This window comes from Diadema antillarum, unplaced genomic scaffold (assembly GCF_040938485.1).
Source record: "Diadema antillarum isolate AM-2024a unplaced genomic scaffold, OU_Dant_1.0 seq00000059_RagTag, whole genome shotgun sequence".
Taxonomy (NCBI): domain Eukaryota; kingdom Metazoa; phylum Echinodermata; class Echinoidea; order Diadematoida; family Diadematidae; genus Diadema; species Diadema antillarum.
In genome coordinates, this window is record NW_027271164.1 from 2,311,044 (window position 1) to 2,329,300 (window position 18,257).

Genomic DNA, 18,257 nt, shown 5'->3' on the forward strand with positions numbered 1-18,257 from the left:
TGCCAACAGACATTCAATATTATTTCAGTTGCTAGTGATATTAACAATATTAACAGACTTACATCATGAATAATAAAATGCTCATTTCTATTCCGTCTCTCAGTGAACAAAGTGTTGTTGCTAGTTGTTTTTCTTTTCTTTCTTTTGTTTTCAACACAGCACACATTTACACTCAACAAAAAGGTAGAGCTAAAATATGCCCAACCTTCTGTGGGCTACAAACAGCAATTAATTGCACTGATGCTTTGTTGCAACTTCCTTTGGCTGTCAGCTTCTTTTTTTTTTTTTTCAATTCTATAAAAAAATGACATACAGTGTATTTCAATAAAACATATGTCCATACTTCATATTAATGATATTATATATACACACACATATATATATATATATATATATATATATATATATATATATATACATACATACACTTTCTTTCTTGCTTTCTTTTATTTACAAGAATCTGCTGGAATGAATTAATGACTGTAGATGTAGGTCCTCATTTAGCAACTCCAGCTCACAGAAACAGCTAGAATAGTCTTGTCACCAGCCAGTCTGGATTTGCTGCGCCACCAAACATAATGTGTATCCACGGGAAACTCTCTGCAGTTGCTTTGTACAGGTGTCTCTCCCAGTGTCAAATATCTTCTACATTATCCAATTCTTCACTGTGAAAATGAGATGAAATAAAGTAATATTGCATATTAAAAGAATTTAAAGACTCTTAACAGAGTCCTTGTCATACATATGTAAACAGCTCGTCTCCCCCTCCCCCCGAATAGTCCTCTTCAGTTTTGATTTATGATTTTAAATTGGGATCTAGACATCTGTGCTGTCAGAGAAGTTAAGCTATTGTCCTTATCACTTTAACCTGTTGAGGATGGTTTGATTTTGCTACAACACGCATTTCAACCTGCCCGAGTATACTCGGGACTTGTCCTCAATGGGTTAATACAGAACAAAAGAAAGAATGCCCTGGTAATGCAACTATTGTATCTACTGTACACTCTGTCTCGGGACATACCGTATCCCTCCTTCTCTCATGAACACAAGACTTTAACAGAAGACGTTTTCACATCAGCCCGATGTTTCGAAATAGCGCGCTATTTTCTGACTTGGGATATTAACCCAATCACGAAAGAGCGCGCTATTCGATAATGTGAATACAAATTAGCGCGCTAATTGATCGAGAAAATTTCTCGAGTCCAACTCGGGAAATTTCCGAAATAACAGGATAATTAATGTTAACTAGCGCGCTATTTGATAATGTTCGGGCTGATGTGAATAGGAAATGAAATAGCGCACTAATTTGCAATCGCGAAAAATATCTCGAGCTTGGATTTTTATCGGGCTGATGTGAAAACGCCTTATTAGGTGATGACAATTAGTTGAAGTAATTCTGTACCTCTCAGAGTATACTGCATCTACATATTGTATGCATTCAATCTTTCTTGCCTCTCAATTCCTTGCAAACCATGTGAAATGTCAATGCTTTATTTTCATTTTATGTTCACTTTTATATATTTATGTTCACAAGTACAGCAGTACATACATGTAATTTATGCAGATCAAAATGTGTCATATAGGGAGCTGTGAGTTTCAAAGGGCTAAACATCTGTTGATTTATGATACAATTAACAATTTATGCCCCGTGGCAAGTGTCATTTCACATGCCCTCCCCCCCCCCCCAAAAAAAAACAAACAAACAAACAAACAAATGCATTACTATAATACTGGTATTTTCTGTGTACTAAGTTACAACCATGTCTGCCTGCTTTCAGTAGGCCTTTATGATACCATGAAATGAGTAGAGTTAAGGTACAATTCTGATAATACATTTACAAAGCCTGCCATATCCTGTATGTGTAATTCCCTACAGTGTGCACACACCGAGACAAAAAAGACACAAACATATTTCAACACACAGCAGTTAATAAATTAAAAAAAGGAAAATAAAATCTCATGGTCACATGACTTCATTTAATTCTGTGGTATCTTTAAATATTAAAGGGTGCTTCCTTAATCAGCTTAAGAGTTGTGACTTGATAGATGCTGGGTGCGTTTGGAGACAAATGAGTTGGTATATCATGCTTCTCTTTTGAAAGCATAAATAGATTGTGTAGTGGTGTGTGGATAATCAGTCATCCAGTCTATGTAGAATGATGAATGGAATAAGAAGGAACATGTGCACTACAAGAAATAAATTTTGGTTCTGTCAAGTGCCAAACTTAATTTCTCTTTTCTTGAATGTTACACATGGGAGATATGACCTGCATGCTAGTGATAATGAGTTTGTGATGGTACAGACTTGCAGGCCTGTAGATTTAGCTTGAGGAGCAATCAGGTTGATAGAATTGATCAGTAGACTTGTAGAGTGAAGGCAGAAAAAATAAGGGGGACTAAAACATTCAGACGAAATAACGTAAGAATTATTTTGAAAATATGAGGGACATTTCTTTGGAAACTTTAATTCATTTCTTTGTTTTTCGATTGAAAGATGACAATGCAGCAAGTACACTTTTAGTTATAAGTAGAATCTTGGGCATGAAATGTCCTAGGTTTTACCATGGAAAAAAAAAGTAACAAGACAAATAAAGATAACACAGCCTTGTCAGAATCCCGTTCCCGGTTGGAGATAATTTGCACAGTACTCTCAGCTGGACCAAAAAGTCTAAAAGTGTGTAATTACCTGCATTTATAGCTTTCCATTATACATAGACAGTCATCTGCAAATAGTGGCTACAAATGTTCTTACTCATTGTCTGGGGGTTGACATAATCCAGACAGTTTCACGTGAATGACAGGAGAAATAACTTGTTTAGATTCTTATATCTCGATCTGTAGCTTTCCTAATTTGTCAAGCATATTATGGCATCAGTCTTTAATATACTTTAAGTGAATAATGCCATCATACTTGCTTTACTTCAATAATGACCTTATGAAAATCATTCTCTTGCTTTGATTAGGATTTTACTCATGAATAATCCTAAAAGTAAATGACAAAATATTTCCAGTCTGTCAAAAAATAGAAACTTTGTGACTCAGAAACAAGCAGTGAAAGTTCTAATTAAAGTCATGATTCAAATTCAAATATAATTTTATTGATTTACATATTATAACAGAATAGACAAAGTATGATAATCTTGACACTACAATGAAGACTGTCTTTTGGCTATTACGCATAAAGGAGATTTACATCAATTATATCAAATAACACAGTCATTTCTATCCAGTACACCAGAATAACTACAATACCACTGGACCTCCCTGTCAGAAGTCACAGCAAGAAAATATTTGAGAATTAAGTTACCGAGACCTCTGACATTGCACTCTTTATCCCAATGATATCATACAAATTTTACTTGACCTTCTTGGTTTTTCAGACCACGCTTACAGCCAGCTTTTTATTTCTGGATGGTAGGCAAAGAGGACGGTAGGGCCTACAGGTGGAATGTAAAATCTATCCATGTATGCACAAAAAAGAACATTCTCGGTGGAAATGGTGTTTGGTATGTAAACAGGACGGAATGGCTAGCAGCTGTATGTTTACGTGCAGCACATGGGCATGTGATAGCTGGCACAGTACAGTGGACGCAAGGGTACCTGTCCTCAGGAATTGAAACAGCTAAAAAATCAGGACGGAGAAAAAGCCAGCACGGTGGGGTTACCCCTCTATCCTGTATGCCCTATCATCCCGAATTGAAAGCTCCCTCATGAGATGTGGGTTTCAAGACTGAAAATCCAATTTGAACATAATACCTCTGGCAGAGTCACAAATGTTTCATAAATAGAAGCTGCAATGAAGAAGTGAAATCTAGTCACTTATGCATTCTCTATGCTAAATATATTAGATATATTTAATATAATATTGCTTTTAAAGTAATACAGTGATACTCAATATAGCACAGTCATTTTCATAGCTGGTTTCAGAACAGTAACACAAAAAATCCATTGCACAACAATGTCTAGAACAGTTTGTCATTTACAATGTCAAGCATGAGATGACATCTATGGTATGAAGGTTTCAAAATACTTGTCACAAAGAGTAACAATCACAGACACCTTTTTATTGACCAATCACTTCAATTTCCCTTTCTAGGATTATTAGATGATTGTCCTTTTAACCTGTTGAAGACTAATCCTGAGTATACATGGGCAGGTGTCTATGGGAAATGCATGTTATAGCAAAATCAGTTAGTCCTGAAAGGGTTAAGGGATTCAAAGACAATATTGTGCTGTTCATTGAACATACTATCAAGGAGCAGACAATATACAAAAACCTTGTATGAAGAGTGCCACTCTTCATATCTGAATGCCTGACAGAGTTAATCTACTCCATGTTGGTGTCTTGTTACTCCTATCTTAACCCTACCCAGGCCTGTCTTTTTGGGCTGTTCTATGGCCGGGAGGGTTGAATCGACCCCACCCCCCCCCCCCCCCCCCCCATGAAATTTAGCACGTGCATTAGCAAACTACAAAAAAAAAATCATTTTTAAAATTAATAATGCTAACTTATGCATGAAATCATACATTTTGCTCTAAATCAGAAAGTAAAGCTCCTAGAATCCTAATTTATAATAATGAATTTATAATAATCAATTATGATAATATTCGTCGTAGCATTCCTAACAATGTACTTGAAAAAAACCATCTGGTATCAAAACTAATTTCTTATAAATTGTATTGTTTTTGAATTTATGTATTTCTTTGTTTTTCAACATTTTTGGGGTCTTTTTTTCCCACAAAATTTATGACAAAACCTGTTTCAAGCGTAATTATGCTAAAATAAACTGATTTCAGCCGAAGAAAATGAAAATAATCGTATCTTTTTGAATAAGGTGAGAAAACTCCACTTGCATAAACTTTGTACACAAAATTACATTTCTAAAGCCATTTTTGGTCTGACAAACATGTCTAAGAGGTCATGCAGCAGGTCATAAGTGTCATAAGTTGTGCGAGACTTGAAAGTAAAATATATACAGGGAGGATATGCATGTCCCATTCCGTCATAAATTGTAGTTCTCAATTGTAAATAGGACCTCATGCACATTGTCTTACTCATTTTTTGCTATTAAAGTTTGGTGAAAATTTGGCCATGCATTTTCAAGAAGAAGATGAAAAAGTAATGTGAAAATTGGGCCACAACTTGGTCACCCCAAAACAAGCTCAAAACTACAGTCACCAATGTCACAGGTACTCAAAGCACTAACTATTAAAGCTCTAGTATTTCCTGATCTAGAGGACAACATTTTTAAAGCTGCCTTTGGGGGCTTTGGGGCCCTGGAGAGGGAGGAGCATGCAGCCCATTTGAACAAATTGAGATCCTATCGCCCTACAAATGCTACCTCCCAAGATGAGTGAAAATCCATCATGGAGTTTGCAAGAAGAAGTTAAAAATGTAAAAAGTTTAGGCACAATGCATGTCAGACAATGAATGATTGCAACAGCTCATTGAGCGATTGGATCAAGTGAGCTAAAAATGCACATCATATTCTTCTTAAATGGAATGCTTTGTGGGGTGTAAGCTTAAAGAAGTGGTTCAACTTTATCTTCAAACCAGCCATCATTCCTCCAGTACCTTTCTACATATGGCTTCCCATGTGCACCATAGCTGTCATAGTTACTGTACTTTTCCAGGTCTTTCATGTCAGGTTTGAACTTTGGCAGGAAGTAGAGCCAACACTGCAGGACTTGGTGTGATGTGGTGTCATTGGCTGGAGTTGTCATCGCTATGGAAACCTGCCTTCTGTCATAGAAACCAGGGTAGCCTTCCAGCTCATCAAGCTTGGCAAACACACTGTCATTGACCTCGTACACTTCCCCTGCAACATTCTATAGATAGACAAGGGCAAATAAATGCATTTGTAATATCAACACTGCATATAATTATGTGACCCTGCATCACAAAACCAACAAAAAGTTGCCAGACATCGATTTTTAGTAAAGGACAGATTCGGAAAGAGCAGACTCGATGCTTTAAAGGGACTGTACAGTACTGGTTGAGGTGGGGATTCATGTTTTGAACATTCCCAAGTGAGATAATGAAAAGCCTCTTCTGAAATATGAAAGAGCATGTAATTTTAAGAAGGATTCAACATTTATTTGATGAAAATTGGTTTTCAAATGGCTGAGATATCAAAAAAAAGTGCGAATAATAAAAGGCGACATACCACAACTTGATTAGGATCGCTTTGTTTCACCTTGTTTTTGGATATCTCAGCCATTTCAAAACCGAATTTCATCAAATAAACTTTTGATACCCCTTAGAACTGCATGCTCTTTGACATCTCATAGAGTGGTTTCTGAATATCTCACAAAACGTTGAAAGCTAAATCCTCACCTCGACCAGAACTGTACACACCCTTTAAAATGGTGTGTAAGTCAATTCAAATGGACTCCCCGACAAACCTATCTAAATACTGGAAAGAAAGCACACACTATGGAAAAGTGTGAAGTGAGAAAAGAGGCTCTGAAGCACAGGGTCTATTCAAGAGCTTAATCTTTACCAAGCTGTGCTAGCTGTGCCATGAAAGGGACAAAACACAGGATATAAACTACCAGAGCCACAACAATAAAGGGATTATTAGACTAAAGCTGAAATTCAGCATGTTCTATTAACCTATTCTGCCTGTGCTTAATACTAACTTTTCAAAGCAGTACTGTCATCCTTTCAAAAGTTATTAGACTTGAAAGTTAAGAGTGTGCAAAGGACTTCAAGAAATGAAAAGCGGCCTTTGAATCTAAGATGCAGACCATGGTACATGTAAGTACTCACTTTAGTAAAGTGCACTTTGCTGTGTACATTTCAAAATTTAACTGCACATTGCTCAACATTATACACTTAGGGCCATTCCATGATCAATAAAGACATATACAGCAAGCAATGAGATATACAGGTAATTGTGTTGTATCAACACTATTTACAGTTATACCAACAAGGCTTATTAATAGCTATGAGTACAGAACTTAAATCTATCAAAACAAACAAATAAGCACACAGGCAGTTAGCCCCGGTGGCTATGATTTCCATTCATTCATTTTGTGGTACTCAATTCATTAAAATTTGATTGTTCACATAAGAATCACTTAGATGCCAACAAAATAAATCATGAAAACAAAGCTATCTTTGATTTTACCCAACATGTACTTGTAAATTATATGACATGTCACAATACTGGTAAACCAAACTATGGGAAATTACATAATATTTTTTCTTTTTCTTCTTTCTGCAAATACTTACATGACCTTCCCCTTCACTATCCAGAAGGAAAGGAATGTTAAATTCAGAAGCTATCACCAGTGGCCATTTGGACTGTGTCTGACCTTCCCCTATAAGTTTGTAGCCCTCTTTGAAGTCTGTGATCACATGGTGGTTTGGCTGGCCTCGCTTGAGAGTTCCATACACAAACACAAGATGGCTCATTCTGAAGCTGGCTTTATACTGCTGACACTGCCTGAGACTCCACTGAAATGTGTGCCCTGGAAGGTGCTAAACATTGAATGAGAGAGATAACAGTGGAAGTTATTTGATATCATGATCAAAATATCTAATTGTATAATTTACTCTGCACTCAATACAGTCATTCAAAACACTTCAAGTTTAGCTAGCTGCAAAAGTGTTCACTGCCTTTGTCTAAGAATGCATGAGATGATACATAATGGCCTTGTTGAAAACAAATATGCTTTGAAAAAAAAATTGAGAAAATGTATTTGTAAGAGAATCTGAAGAAAAGGTTTTTGAGACAAACAGATCTGTGAATGAACAATGAGCCAATTTGTTGAATGCTATGTACTGTCATTAGAAAAAAAAATCTTGTATGGGAAAAGCACTTGAACAGTGACATTGTTTCACATTATCTTGATCCCACTAATTACAGTGTCCTTGTGACATTTTGCCTAAAATTGTTCTTACCCCATCATTAATAATACCGATGTTTGATAGAAAAGCATCCAATGTTCTTTCAAGCATTAATTGCATTGCCGATAACAGATGGAACCGTAGAACTGTACCTTGATCTTTGACCTAGTTTTTCCCCACCCCATACCAAAACGCTTTCTTAATATTTCTATGCCCCCACCATGAAGTGTCGCCGCGGGCATTATGTTTGCGGGTTGTCCGTCTGTCAGTCCTTCAGTCCATACTCAATTTTGTGGATGTCCAGCGTAACATCTAAAAACCGTTAGAGGTATCCTAATGACACTTGGCATGTATACGTATGAGTAGGCGAAGTTGTGCCTATCAATTTTTGGGCACGCATGTCAAAATTCAAAGGTCAAAAGGTCAAGGTCAAATGCTTAAAATTTCACTATTTCCCCCATATCTATGTAATACATGAAGGTATTTTCTTGAAACTCAGTGTATGTGTCTGACATGAACTTCACATGTATCAAATTAAGATTCTCCGAAAGAGTTTCAGGTCGTGAGGTCAAAGGTCAAAGGTCATGTGAAAATGTTAAAATTTCACTTTTTTCTCCACATCTCACAGGTTCACAGGTTCAGGGTTTAAATCTTCATGAAACTTAGTACAGATATACTGACTGGCAGTGATTATCCAGGGAATTTAGGGGTCATCAGTCAAAGGTCAGGGTCAACTCCTCAAAATGTCACTTTTTCCCTCTTATCTAGATGCAAAGCCTGCAGGATTTTTCTTTAAACTTAGTGTATGCATGTATTGTGAATTACCCAATAGATATCTTGAAAGTTTCTTGCCAAAAGGTCAAAGGTCAAAAGGTCACAGGTCAAGTGAAAGTGCTAAATTTCACTTCTTCCTTAAACTTATAAAAGAGTCAAAAGTAATTGATGATAATAATTGATATGATTTATATAGCGCCAAATCCACTCTGCAGAGTGCTCTAGGCGCGGAAGGAAGAGAAAGTGAAGGAGATAAAGGACATACAAATATCAAATACATGTAATGAGTAGTCAAATTGAGGCTTTAAACAAGTGAGTTTTTAGACTGCTTTTAAAGGAGTCTGATGAAGAACATTTTTTAAGGCTGAAGGTAAATTATTCCATAAGGTGGGAGCAGCATGGCCAAAGGCACGTGTGCCCCATATTGTAGTGAATCTTGGAATTATCAGAGAACCGGAGTTGGATGAGCGTAGAGATCTAGCAGGGATGTAATTATGGAGTAAGTCAATGTTATACTGAGGAGCAGCGCCCTGAATGCAATGAAAAGTCAGAAGTAAAATCTTAAAAATAATGCGATCTTTGACTGGTAACCAATGAAGTGATCTCAAAATAGGGGTGATGTGAGTGTGCTTCTTGGATAGTGTAATGATGCGTGCTGCCGCATTATGAAGCCTCTGTAGTATGGAGAGCTGAGTTTGTGGTAAGTTAAATAAGATAGAGTTTCCAAAATCGAGCCTAGAGGATATCAAGGCATGGACCAATTTTTCGGTAGAAGAGCGGTTCAAATATTTCCTGATGAAGCCGATATTGCGAAGTTGGTATCTTATAGATCTACAAATGCTAGAAACTTGATGAAACATAGTCATATTACAATCTAGCATTACACCCAGGTTGCGACAGGTTTGGGACACCCTTATTGACATGCCGGAAGTTTACCTAATTGTGTCTTCGAACCAAACATTAAAAACTCAGATTTATCCGTATTCAATTTCAAAGAATGTGAGTTCAGCCATGAATAAACAAGTAAAACTCCTCAAATCCCCCAATACCTACACTCTTAGACAGTATCTAGCCATTCTGATTCAACCTACAAAGTAGTTCAAGGAAAGTGAATATGCAACACATTTGTGACAGACCTGTCATTTGATATTATTCTTGTTCATTAGGTGAAACTTTCATTACCTGGTACACATTGTCAAGACATTGTACTACACACCTATTAAAAGAACCATGCATCATGGCGGAGGCATAGGCCTACCACTAGTCACCATAGCGACATTTCTAGTTAGAACTTCATAAAATTCTGTTCATGTTTCTCTTCTGTTTTTTTCAAAGGCTAGACTTATGGAGAATCAAAGTGAATAAATAGACAAATAATTTCTCGCTACAAAGGCACCATAGAACATAAATGTAGGACTGAAGTTTGCTTTTGGCAGGATGAAGACGTTGTTCTTATGATATAAATGTCATTTCACTGATACAGCCTGTGTCACACTCTCTGTCTAACAACAGCTTTGCACAAGGTTATAAATACTGACAATATTTGATGAAATTTCTGCCAAGATTTCCCTTCATTTCAGATTTTTTCAGACTGTCAACCTATCAACAAACCTGCAATTTATTTTCCACAGAAGACTTATAAAGTGGCTGTACTGCTGGCACCAATGACATAACATTCACAAAGATTTGTGGGGTCAAAAAAACTCAATCCATTGTGGGAACATTTTGCCTCTTTTCCCCCAACTTTTAACACCTCTACCCATTCCCCAGTTTGGGTTCAGCATAGCAAGAACTCAGATGCGATTCTTACAGAACAGTTTCTATTGCAGTGGACAGGCATACACAATTCAACAAACATACCGGTACTTGTAATGACACAAGCTGGGCTTCCTGGTCTAGCTGACACTGATAATGAATGACAGGATCAGCTAGAGTGAATACAATTGGTCTTGAGCCAAAGTCCTTCATTGTTGAAAATAGCAATACATATAAACAAGGCATTACCCTCTTGTGTATAATACATAATAAAAGAACCCAGCTTATCAAACTGTTTATGTAAGCTCATACCCTCCATGTATAACACAGTCTCACTTTTGAAAGCCTCAAGGAAAACGCTTACAATAGTTTAAGTCTGCCATTCAATGAGAGTTGTACAATTATAGGCAGGAGTTCCAGTATATCTCTACAAAATTGATTTGGTTTTTCTTTTAGTATGGTACTTGATATAGATAAAGCATTAGTTAAGGGAAGTGTCACATATCCCATACATTTGGACAAGCAGCTCTGATATATTACTTTATCTTTAAATTGATTTTAAAAAAAAGAATCACTCAGAATATTTCCAAGTGCCTTTATTCAGAGCTGTGTATGACATGAAGAAATATGTTAGTAAGGTAATGAAGATTTAAACAATATCTGCCTGAATTTTCAGCATGTCATCATGCTGCATGGTAGTTTGTAAATCGAGCCTGGTGTCCACTGCAACAACCCTTGTGCAAGGTTTACAAATGTGACCGTGCACCACAAAACACACAAAAAGTTGCATCCCTTGATTTGAAGTGAGGACTCAAAAAAGGTGAAATGGTTCAACCAAGTCAATCTTGAGTTTTTCATATTTTCTGAAAGAGCTATCCTTCTTCTATGTTATTCTTCAGTTTGGTATCTTAACATGAATGGGAAAGTGTGTTTTTACCAGTTTTTCTACAACCCTTTTTGGTGGAAGAGTAGAATGATCAGGTATGACTTAGAGGTCGCTTTTCATGTCTTGAAATCCTTTACGCACTCTTCACTTTCAAGTCTAATAACTTTTGAAAGAATGATGCTACTGCTTTGAAATTAAGCAATAATCTTGGGCAGAATGTGCTAATAGGACATGATTAATTTCAGCTTAATCTGATAATCCCTTCATGGTGTCACTGCAAATCTTTCTTCCTCAATCCCTTCATTGTTGTTGCTCCGATGGTTTACATCCTGTGTTTTGTCCCTTTCATGGCACAGCTAGCACGGCTTGGTAAAAATTAAGCGCTTGAATAGACCGTGTACCTCAGAGCCTCTTTTCTCAGTTCACACTTTTCCAGAACATGTGCTTTCTTTCCAGTATTTAGGTAGGTTAGGGGAGTCCTTTTGAATTGAGTTATACATCATTTTAAAGCTTAGAGTCTGCTCTTTCAGAATCTGCCCTTCACTGAAAATCCATGTCTGGCGACTTTTTGCTGGTTTTGTGGTGCAGGGTCCTAAATGTCCTTGTTCGTTTAGTTTGTACTTCCATCATCTTCTTTATTTTGTATACGTACACTGTATAGTCATACACTGTATGCACTACAATTGACTTTCTTTACTAGAAATATGAAATATTACTTCCATTCACACTTGAGGATAATTTTTTTAAGATACATAGTTGAAACATGCTTTCACATAAGGTCTGATTTGAGGGAAGGAAAGGATGGGCACAAAGTTTGAAACACAGATTCATTGATGTCAGTACCTATCAACTAGCAGCAATGCAAGGTTATTGCCATTACACCAATAGGGCTTCTACCCCATCTGTGAGACCTTACTCAGAGCCCACAGTGGAATATTCATTACTAAAGTAAAACCAAAGAGCAATGAATGTGTGTTAGATGCTTAGAGGAAACTTGATACCTGAGGCACTCTTTCATATTTAACATTAATAATGGAATATTTTGAAATTGATTACAGAGTTCACATGGTTATACCTTTGCTGGGAATCATTGCTGAAAATTTACACTGTATTTATTTGAAAAAAATGTGCACAAATTGGGTTCCTTCAGTATGCTGTGCAAATGCATGTCACATCATTGGTATCTTAAAATAAAATGTAGGCCATTTCTACTGTACATATTTGTACCAAAGCATAAAAAAACCCCAACAAACAAACATTGAAGCTTTGACACTTGGTAATCTCATCCAAACAGGGTTCATATGACTGAATCAAAAAAAAGAAAGAAAGAAATACCCTGGCTGTCTTTGAACCATTGGAAATTATACAAGTGCAGGATATTATTAATGTTCTGTGCATCTCTCCAGTATTGTAGGATTATAGAATATACAAATAGGCCTATACGATCTCAAGTATTCCAATATCCTAGATAGGGCATACTACAGGTACAGTGTCTCTACATGTACTTGTTGTACATGTACATTGTACATAGTGTAGGCATGCATGGGTCATTATCTTGTAACTTGGCAAGGTTTAGAGTTTGAATTTGAGTAGAAGTTAACTGGATGGGGGTACCACTGCCTGGCCAAACATTAACTCTTTTGCAAAGTCTATCTGGAAAACATCATACATTTTGGGAATACTTCCTTATGCTCCCTCCCCCCCCCCCCCCCCCCAATAAGTTTGCCATACCGCATAGCACTCAAGTAGTAGTAGTAGTACACTAGCTTACTGTCATGGATGCACACATTTATCTTTTGGCAAGTGGTGGGGATAGCATGCATTTTTTATGCATACAGTGCACTCTCGTTACAACGAGCACGGTTATAACGAAATTTCGTTACAATGAAGTAAAACTTCTGGTCCCAAAATTATAGTCATTAAAGTCTATGGTACAAAATTCGCTTATAACGAACGCAGTTATAGCGAAATTTTTGTTATAACGAAGTATTTTCCGAGCACCACTGACAAAGAAAAACAAAAGAAATGTGCTCCGTTATAACGAAATGCGGATCGCTTTCGAAAATACGTAGCGGAACAAGGAATTTACAGACTTCTGCACAGGTGAACGCGTCACATCACTGTGTGTTCGCTTGGTGTGTCACGCAGAGTTTCCAAGGAAAACTTGCGTATTGTAATACAATAATCTGAAATTGATTAACTATTTGTTTCCTTGTTTACATAGCTTTCCAGTGTATGACGAGAATTCAAAAAACAGAATATCATATAAATGCATGGCTTCCTTGTTTTCGTTATATATTGTATTTGTTCGGCTATAACGAAATTTCATTATAACGAAAGAAAACTGCCGGTCCCGAGCATTTTGCTATAACGGGAATGCACTGTACCATCAGCATGATCAGGGGTAGGGTTCGTTGGACGTTGTGTAGAGTGGCAAGGCAAAAATTAAGTGGGGGGGGGGGGGGGGGGGGGTGGGGAGGAAGTCTTTCCCAAGAAATAAATGAAATTCAAATTAAAAATCAGAAAAGCACCCTCAGAGTGCAGGCCTCCACCAAGCAGCTCATTTTCACCAATGAATGCCATACCATGGGCAATACACACAAGCTGAAAATCACCAAATTTCCCAATTAGGCAATATAAAAAGCCTTTTGTTTATATCTTTTTTTAAGATTGACTAGCCTACTACTAGTACTAGGCCTACTTACCATGCTTACTCATGTGTTACTTCGTGTCTTTAGTGTTAGCTAGGCCTAAATTTACATTGCAAAGCTACATCATCGTACATGCTTTATTGATAGTCTATTCGCACAGCGTACTTACAGTGTTTGGTCGGGCTACATGATACACCGAGCGACCCGTGTTACATAAATTCGTGAATATGAAGTAGTATTGAAGATCAGGGACGTGTTTACCGAGTTTGCCAAGCATAAATGTACCCGCCGGCCCAGTAAATTTATGTATGTAGGTCTCGCACCGAAGTCAACTTACGTAGCTATAGAGTCTACGGTGATTTCGCTTGGTGTTTATATCTGCATACACACACGTTCCGTTGCGGGTGGGACTAAGTCGTTGGAAGATAGTCCTTGCCTTGCACTAGGCCTCTCGACGGGGCGGGGCGGGCACCCAAAGCCCTAAAAGTAAAACGGAGGTGGAAGTTCGAAAGCCGTAGGGCAAGATCCTAGGAAATACTTTACGACTGTAGAAAGGCCGACGTCGTCAGCAGTGGTTCACATTCTCTCAACGGTCAACCTGTGGGTATGCATATGCGACAGGGATGTTGGCGATGACCGATGACGATGTATAAGGTCGAGTTAGCAGTGGCTGAGCGGGCGCTAGACGAGGTAGCCTAGATCCTCTGAACTTTAATTGACCTCTAGTTGCACAGCGACTGTCAACAATCCAAGCTAGCTCTCTCGGCGACTTGGGTAACGCATCGCGGCCGCGCCGGCCGGCCGGGTACGTACGTCGACGACTGTGTGAATGTGTGTAGCTAGAGGATCTTTGGTGGCACAAAGAGATCTCTTTGAGGTGCATGTGACAATACTGGCCCAGCCGGCATCGTGAAACTTGTTTGCAACTGGTGTCGAGCACGGTATCGAGCTGTGATAACTGTTGATCTGATAATTGATAAATGTTTTCCTGAGGTCACTCGTATAACTTACAAGCCGTTTACATCGTCTGCGTTTATTACAACCACTGAGTAGCCTAGTGCCACCTGACTGCCACCGGTTTGTGGTACCCATCTGCGGGAACTGGTCGACTGTGAGACTGTATAAACGAGTTATAGAGACGAGAGTTTGATCTAGCTAAAGTCTATCGTTAGGCCTTATAGGGGGATCTTATGGCCTCGGCTCTCGCTCAAACATTAGAATCAACATCCCATTGATTTCGAGACCACTTCTTCAGTAAGGGCAGCCGGCAGTACAGTGCCTCTCCGACGTTCTTTCTTAAGGTATACTTCACAGCATCCAACGCCTTGCCACAATCTCGAGATTTGTCAACATGGCAACCAATGCTGCATCGTACTATGATAATGATGGTAGGTCTTGTATCTGTGTTGTTTCACCAGAACCTTGATTTTGTTATGAAATTATTAGATTTAGGGCCTACAGTGTACATTAATGAGGGATCGTATAGTTTTAGTTGAGACCTAATTTCAGGTTTCTGACATTTTTTGATGAGATAATGAGAAACCTCTTATGAAATATGGAACTTCGAATGAGCATGTAATTCCATGAGGAATTCAACGTTTATTTGATGAAAATTGGTTTTAGAAATGGCTGAGATATCCAAAACAGAGCAATTCTATATAAGTGTGGGACCCACACTTTATTACGATCACTTTGTTTTACTTTGTTTTTGGATGTTTCAGTCATTCCAAACCCGATTTTCATCAAATAAACTTTGAATTTCTCTTAAAATGGTATGCTCTGTACTAGTACTATTTCATAAGTGTTTTCTTGGTATCTCACAAAAAGTTAAAAGCCCAATTCTAATCTCCACCAATACTGTACTATCCCTTTAAAATCTAAAACTAAAATGTGAAATAAACATTAACTTCGTGTTGTTTTGTGCATGTCCTGAAGGCCTACATTGTAAGCTACATTTCCATTTGTACAGGTAGGCCTACATGTAGACCATATAAAATTGTGATTTATACTTGTAAGATGTAGAAGTGGTCAGAAATGATGTCATTAACCCAATGTTTACAAGACTTGTCGACAAAAATGTCCTGCAACATCGTCATGGTTTTAGTACCCATGGTGAAAAAGTTCTTATTGTGCATATATCGCTGGTGTTGATATGTGTATTTTAAAATGTATGTTGAGTGGACCCCTTTTAAAATCAGCAACCAAGGTACATCTGTGCTGAAAGGACTATCACCTTATTTGCTGGAAATAAATGATTTTTTTACTTTGTTGGACCCCTTAACTGACAGAATAGAATCTTCCAAGAACCAAAAGTTTCTTTGCAGTTTCCATAAACTTGTCTATCAACTCTTTACATTTTATTAATTATCATAGTTTTGGCAATTATCCTTGACACTATTTGTGTGTTTCTTTAACTGGTAATGAAGAGAAAGCATTCCTCTTATTCTCAATGTAAACTCCTTGTAAAAGCCGTATTCCAGACAGTTCTTGTGTATTTGTGTTTTGTGTATTTTTGTAATTTGCAATTATGTAGGCACGCTGAGTGACCACAAGCTGATAACCGTGTCGACCCTAATTGGAAACCGTTACCCTGAGCTCGGCCGACGGCTTGGGATGACTTTGGGACAACTTGAAGAGATCAGACAATCCTCTCCTGGTAATCTTCAGCATCAGGTATTCACCATGCTTGCTGTGTGGAGGGACATACACCAAGAAAAAGCAACCCTGGGTGTTCTGCAGGATATTCTGAAAGACTTGGGATGGACATCTGTCTACACTCAGATCAGGAATACTCATGACAACTTTTATGTAGTGTTGTGATTGCATAACACCATCATAGACTTCCTGTTGTGTCACTGTTTACAAGCATGCTTGCCTATAAGAAACACACATTGAGATTCTATGCGGGACTCTTCTACTTTCGTTGTCATATTTATTCGTCATCACATGATAGCTTTCACATGACATTCATGGACTTGGAAGGAAAGTGCATGACATAATTATGATTATAATACTATTACAATGCCACTGGTATTCAAGAGGAACGATTTGGTTTGACTGGCCCTTTTCTTACAGATAGTGTTGAAATCAAATACAATTCTGTGGAATGAAAATGAAACCTGAAGTTATACATTGTATACTGTAAGTTAGAATCAGGCTCTTTGGCGTTGCTCTCGTTTACCACATGAAAATGAAATTCAGGTTTGGATGACATAGGATTATGTACTAAACCCTACTGACTATGAACTGCTGTAATTTAGAACAGGGATAGAAAGGGATCAGGATTTGATCTCTACTGAAAATTATTTGAATTGTAAAATGAGTTTGTTTGTTTTACCTAGAACTATTCCTACTTTTCTCATGATATTTGCATTTGGATTGATAATGTTACCACGATTACGTACAGCTCAGTAGACTTGGTTGAATGTCATAGAAATTTAAAGGGATCGTATATGGATTTGGTTGAGTTGGGGATTCAGATTTTAACTTTTTGCAGGATGCAGGTGTAATTAAACACCAATTATATAAAATATTAAAGAGCATACAGTTCTAAGAGGAATAAAAAAAAGTTTATTTGAAATGGCAGAGATATCCAAAAAAATAAAATAAAACAGAGTAATTGTAACAAAAAGTGGGACGAACAATTTTCCCTTATTATTCAAGTGAACATACAAATAAGCAATCTGTGGTTGAATTTGAAGAAATGCATAATTTGGGATTCCTATGAAAAAATAAGTATATAAAAGGTGTCTAGACCTACCATAACTTTTAGTATGTATGCCACATTTCCTGTGATATCAAGAGTTTTTGCTCAACTGGACTTTTTGTATTTTGCTAACCCTTACACGGCAAAAAGAGGCAGATTAAGAGAACCAATGTGCAGAAACCAGGCAGCAATGCCAAGACCCATGGCACAACAATGACAAGTTTGATATGATTTCATAGCTCACTATATGTTTTGTTTACCTTTTATGAAACCATCTTGTCTACAGATTATAGCCCGTACCCTTTGTTGATCTTATGCAATTTCTCATATGTATGTGACACCTGTGTGTGTGAGTGACTTTTGATTAATTGAAATGTTTGTTATTTTTCTTAAACTGTTGTTATACATTGTACTTTCAAAATCCTTGGTGTAGCAAAAAAAGGCTGCTGAAAACTGCTTATCCAATTAGTGGCGAGCCAATGTAGTAGAATTGAGTCAAAATTCTTGTTAGCTCTACAGACCAGCACCACACATTGCTTGAAATTCATCACACTTCAAACACATCATAAATGCCCATTCACAACATGCAATAGAGAAGCCTTTTCGAGAATTACACAACAAATCAATACA

The 18,257-nt window shown here is 37.4% G+C and overlaps 2 protein-coding genes across 2 annotated transcripts; one reads left to right on the forward strand and one right to left on the reverse strand.

Moving 5' to 3' along the window:
* Positions 1–5,350: 5,350 nt before the first annotated feature.
* Positions 5,351–7,420, reverse strand: LOC139725764 (putative gamma-glutamylcyclotransferase CG2811). The gene is made up of 2 exons (XM_071636847.1): positions 7,238–7,420; positions 5,351–5,829 (listed from the first exon to the last, which is right to left on the reverse strand). The coding sequence occupies exons 1-2, from the start codon at positions 7,418–7,420 to the stop codon at positions 5,524–5,526; spliced, it is 489 nt and encodes a 162-aa protein (XP_071492948.1). The 3' UTR covers positions 5,351–5,523.
* Positions 7,421–15,179: 7,759 nt separating this feature from the next.
* Positions 15,180–16,788, forward strand: LOC139725765 (uncharacterized). Its single transcript, XM_071636848.1, has 2 exons — positions 15,180–15,309; positions 16,455–16,788. Exons 1-2 carry the CDS (start codon positions 15,273–15,275, stop codon positions 16,739–16,741), a joined length of 324 nt encoding a protein of 107 aa, XP_071492949.1. The 5' UTR covers positions 15,180–15,272; the 3' UTR covers positions 16,742–16,788.
* The last annotated feature ends 1,469 nt before the right edge of the window (positions 16,789–18,257 follow it).

What these genes read in the sequence shown, in the direction of transcription:
- LOC139725764 (XM_071636847.1), bottom strand. Translation starts at nt 7,420, where the DNA reads ATGAGCCATCTTGTGTTTGTGTATGGAACTCTCAAGCGAGGCCAGCCA. An exon ending in ATAGTGAAGGGGAAGGTCAT is followed by an intron (nt 5,830 to 7,237) that starts GTAAGTATTTGC and finishes GTCTATCTATAG; the next exon opens with AATGTTGCAGGGGAAGTGTA.
- LOC139725765 (XM_071636848.1), top strand. Translation starts at nt 15,273, where the DNA reads ATGGCAACCAATGCTGCATCGTACTATGATAATGATG. An exon ending in ATCGTACTATGATAATGATG is followed by an intron (nt 15,310 to 16,454) that starts GTAGGTCTTGTA and finishes GCAATTATGTAG; the next exon opens with GCACGCTGAGTGACCACAAG.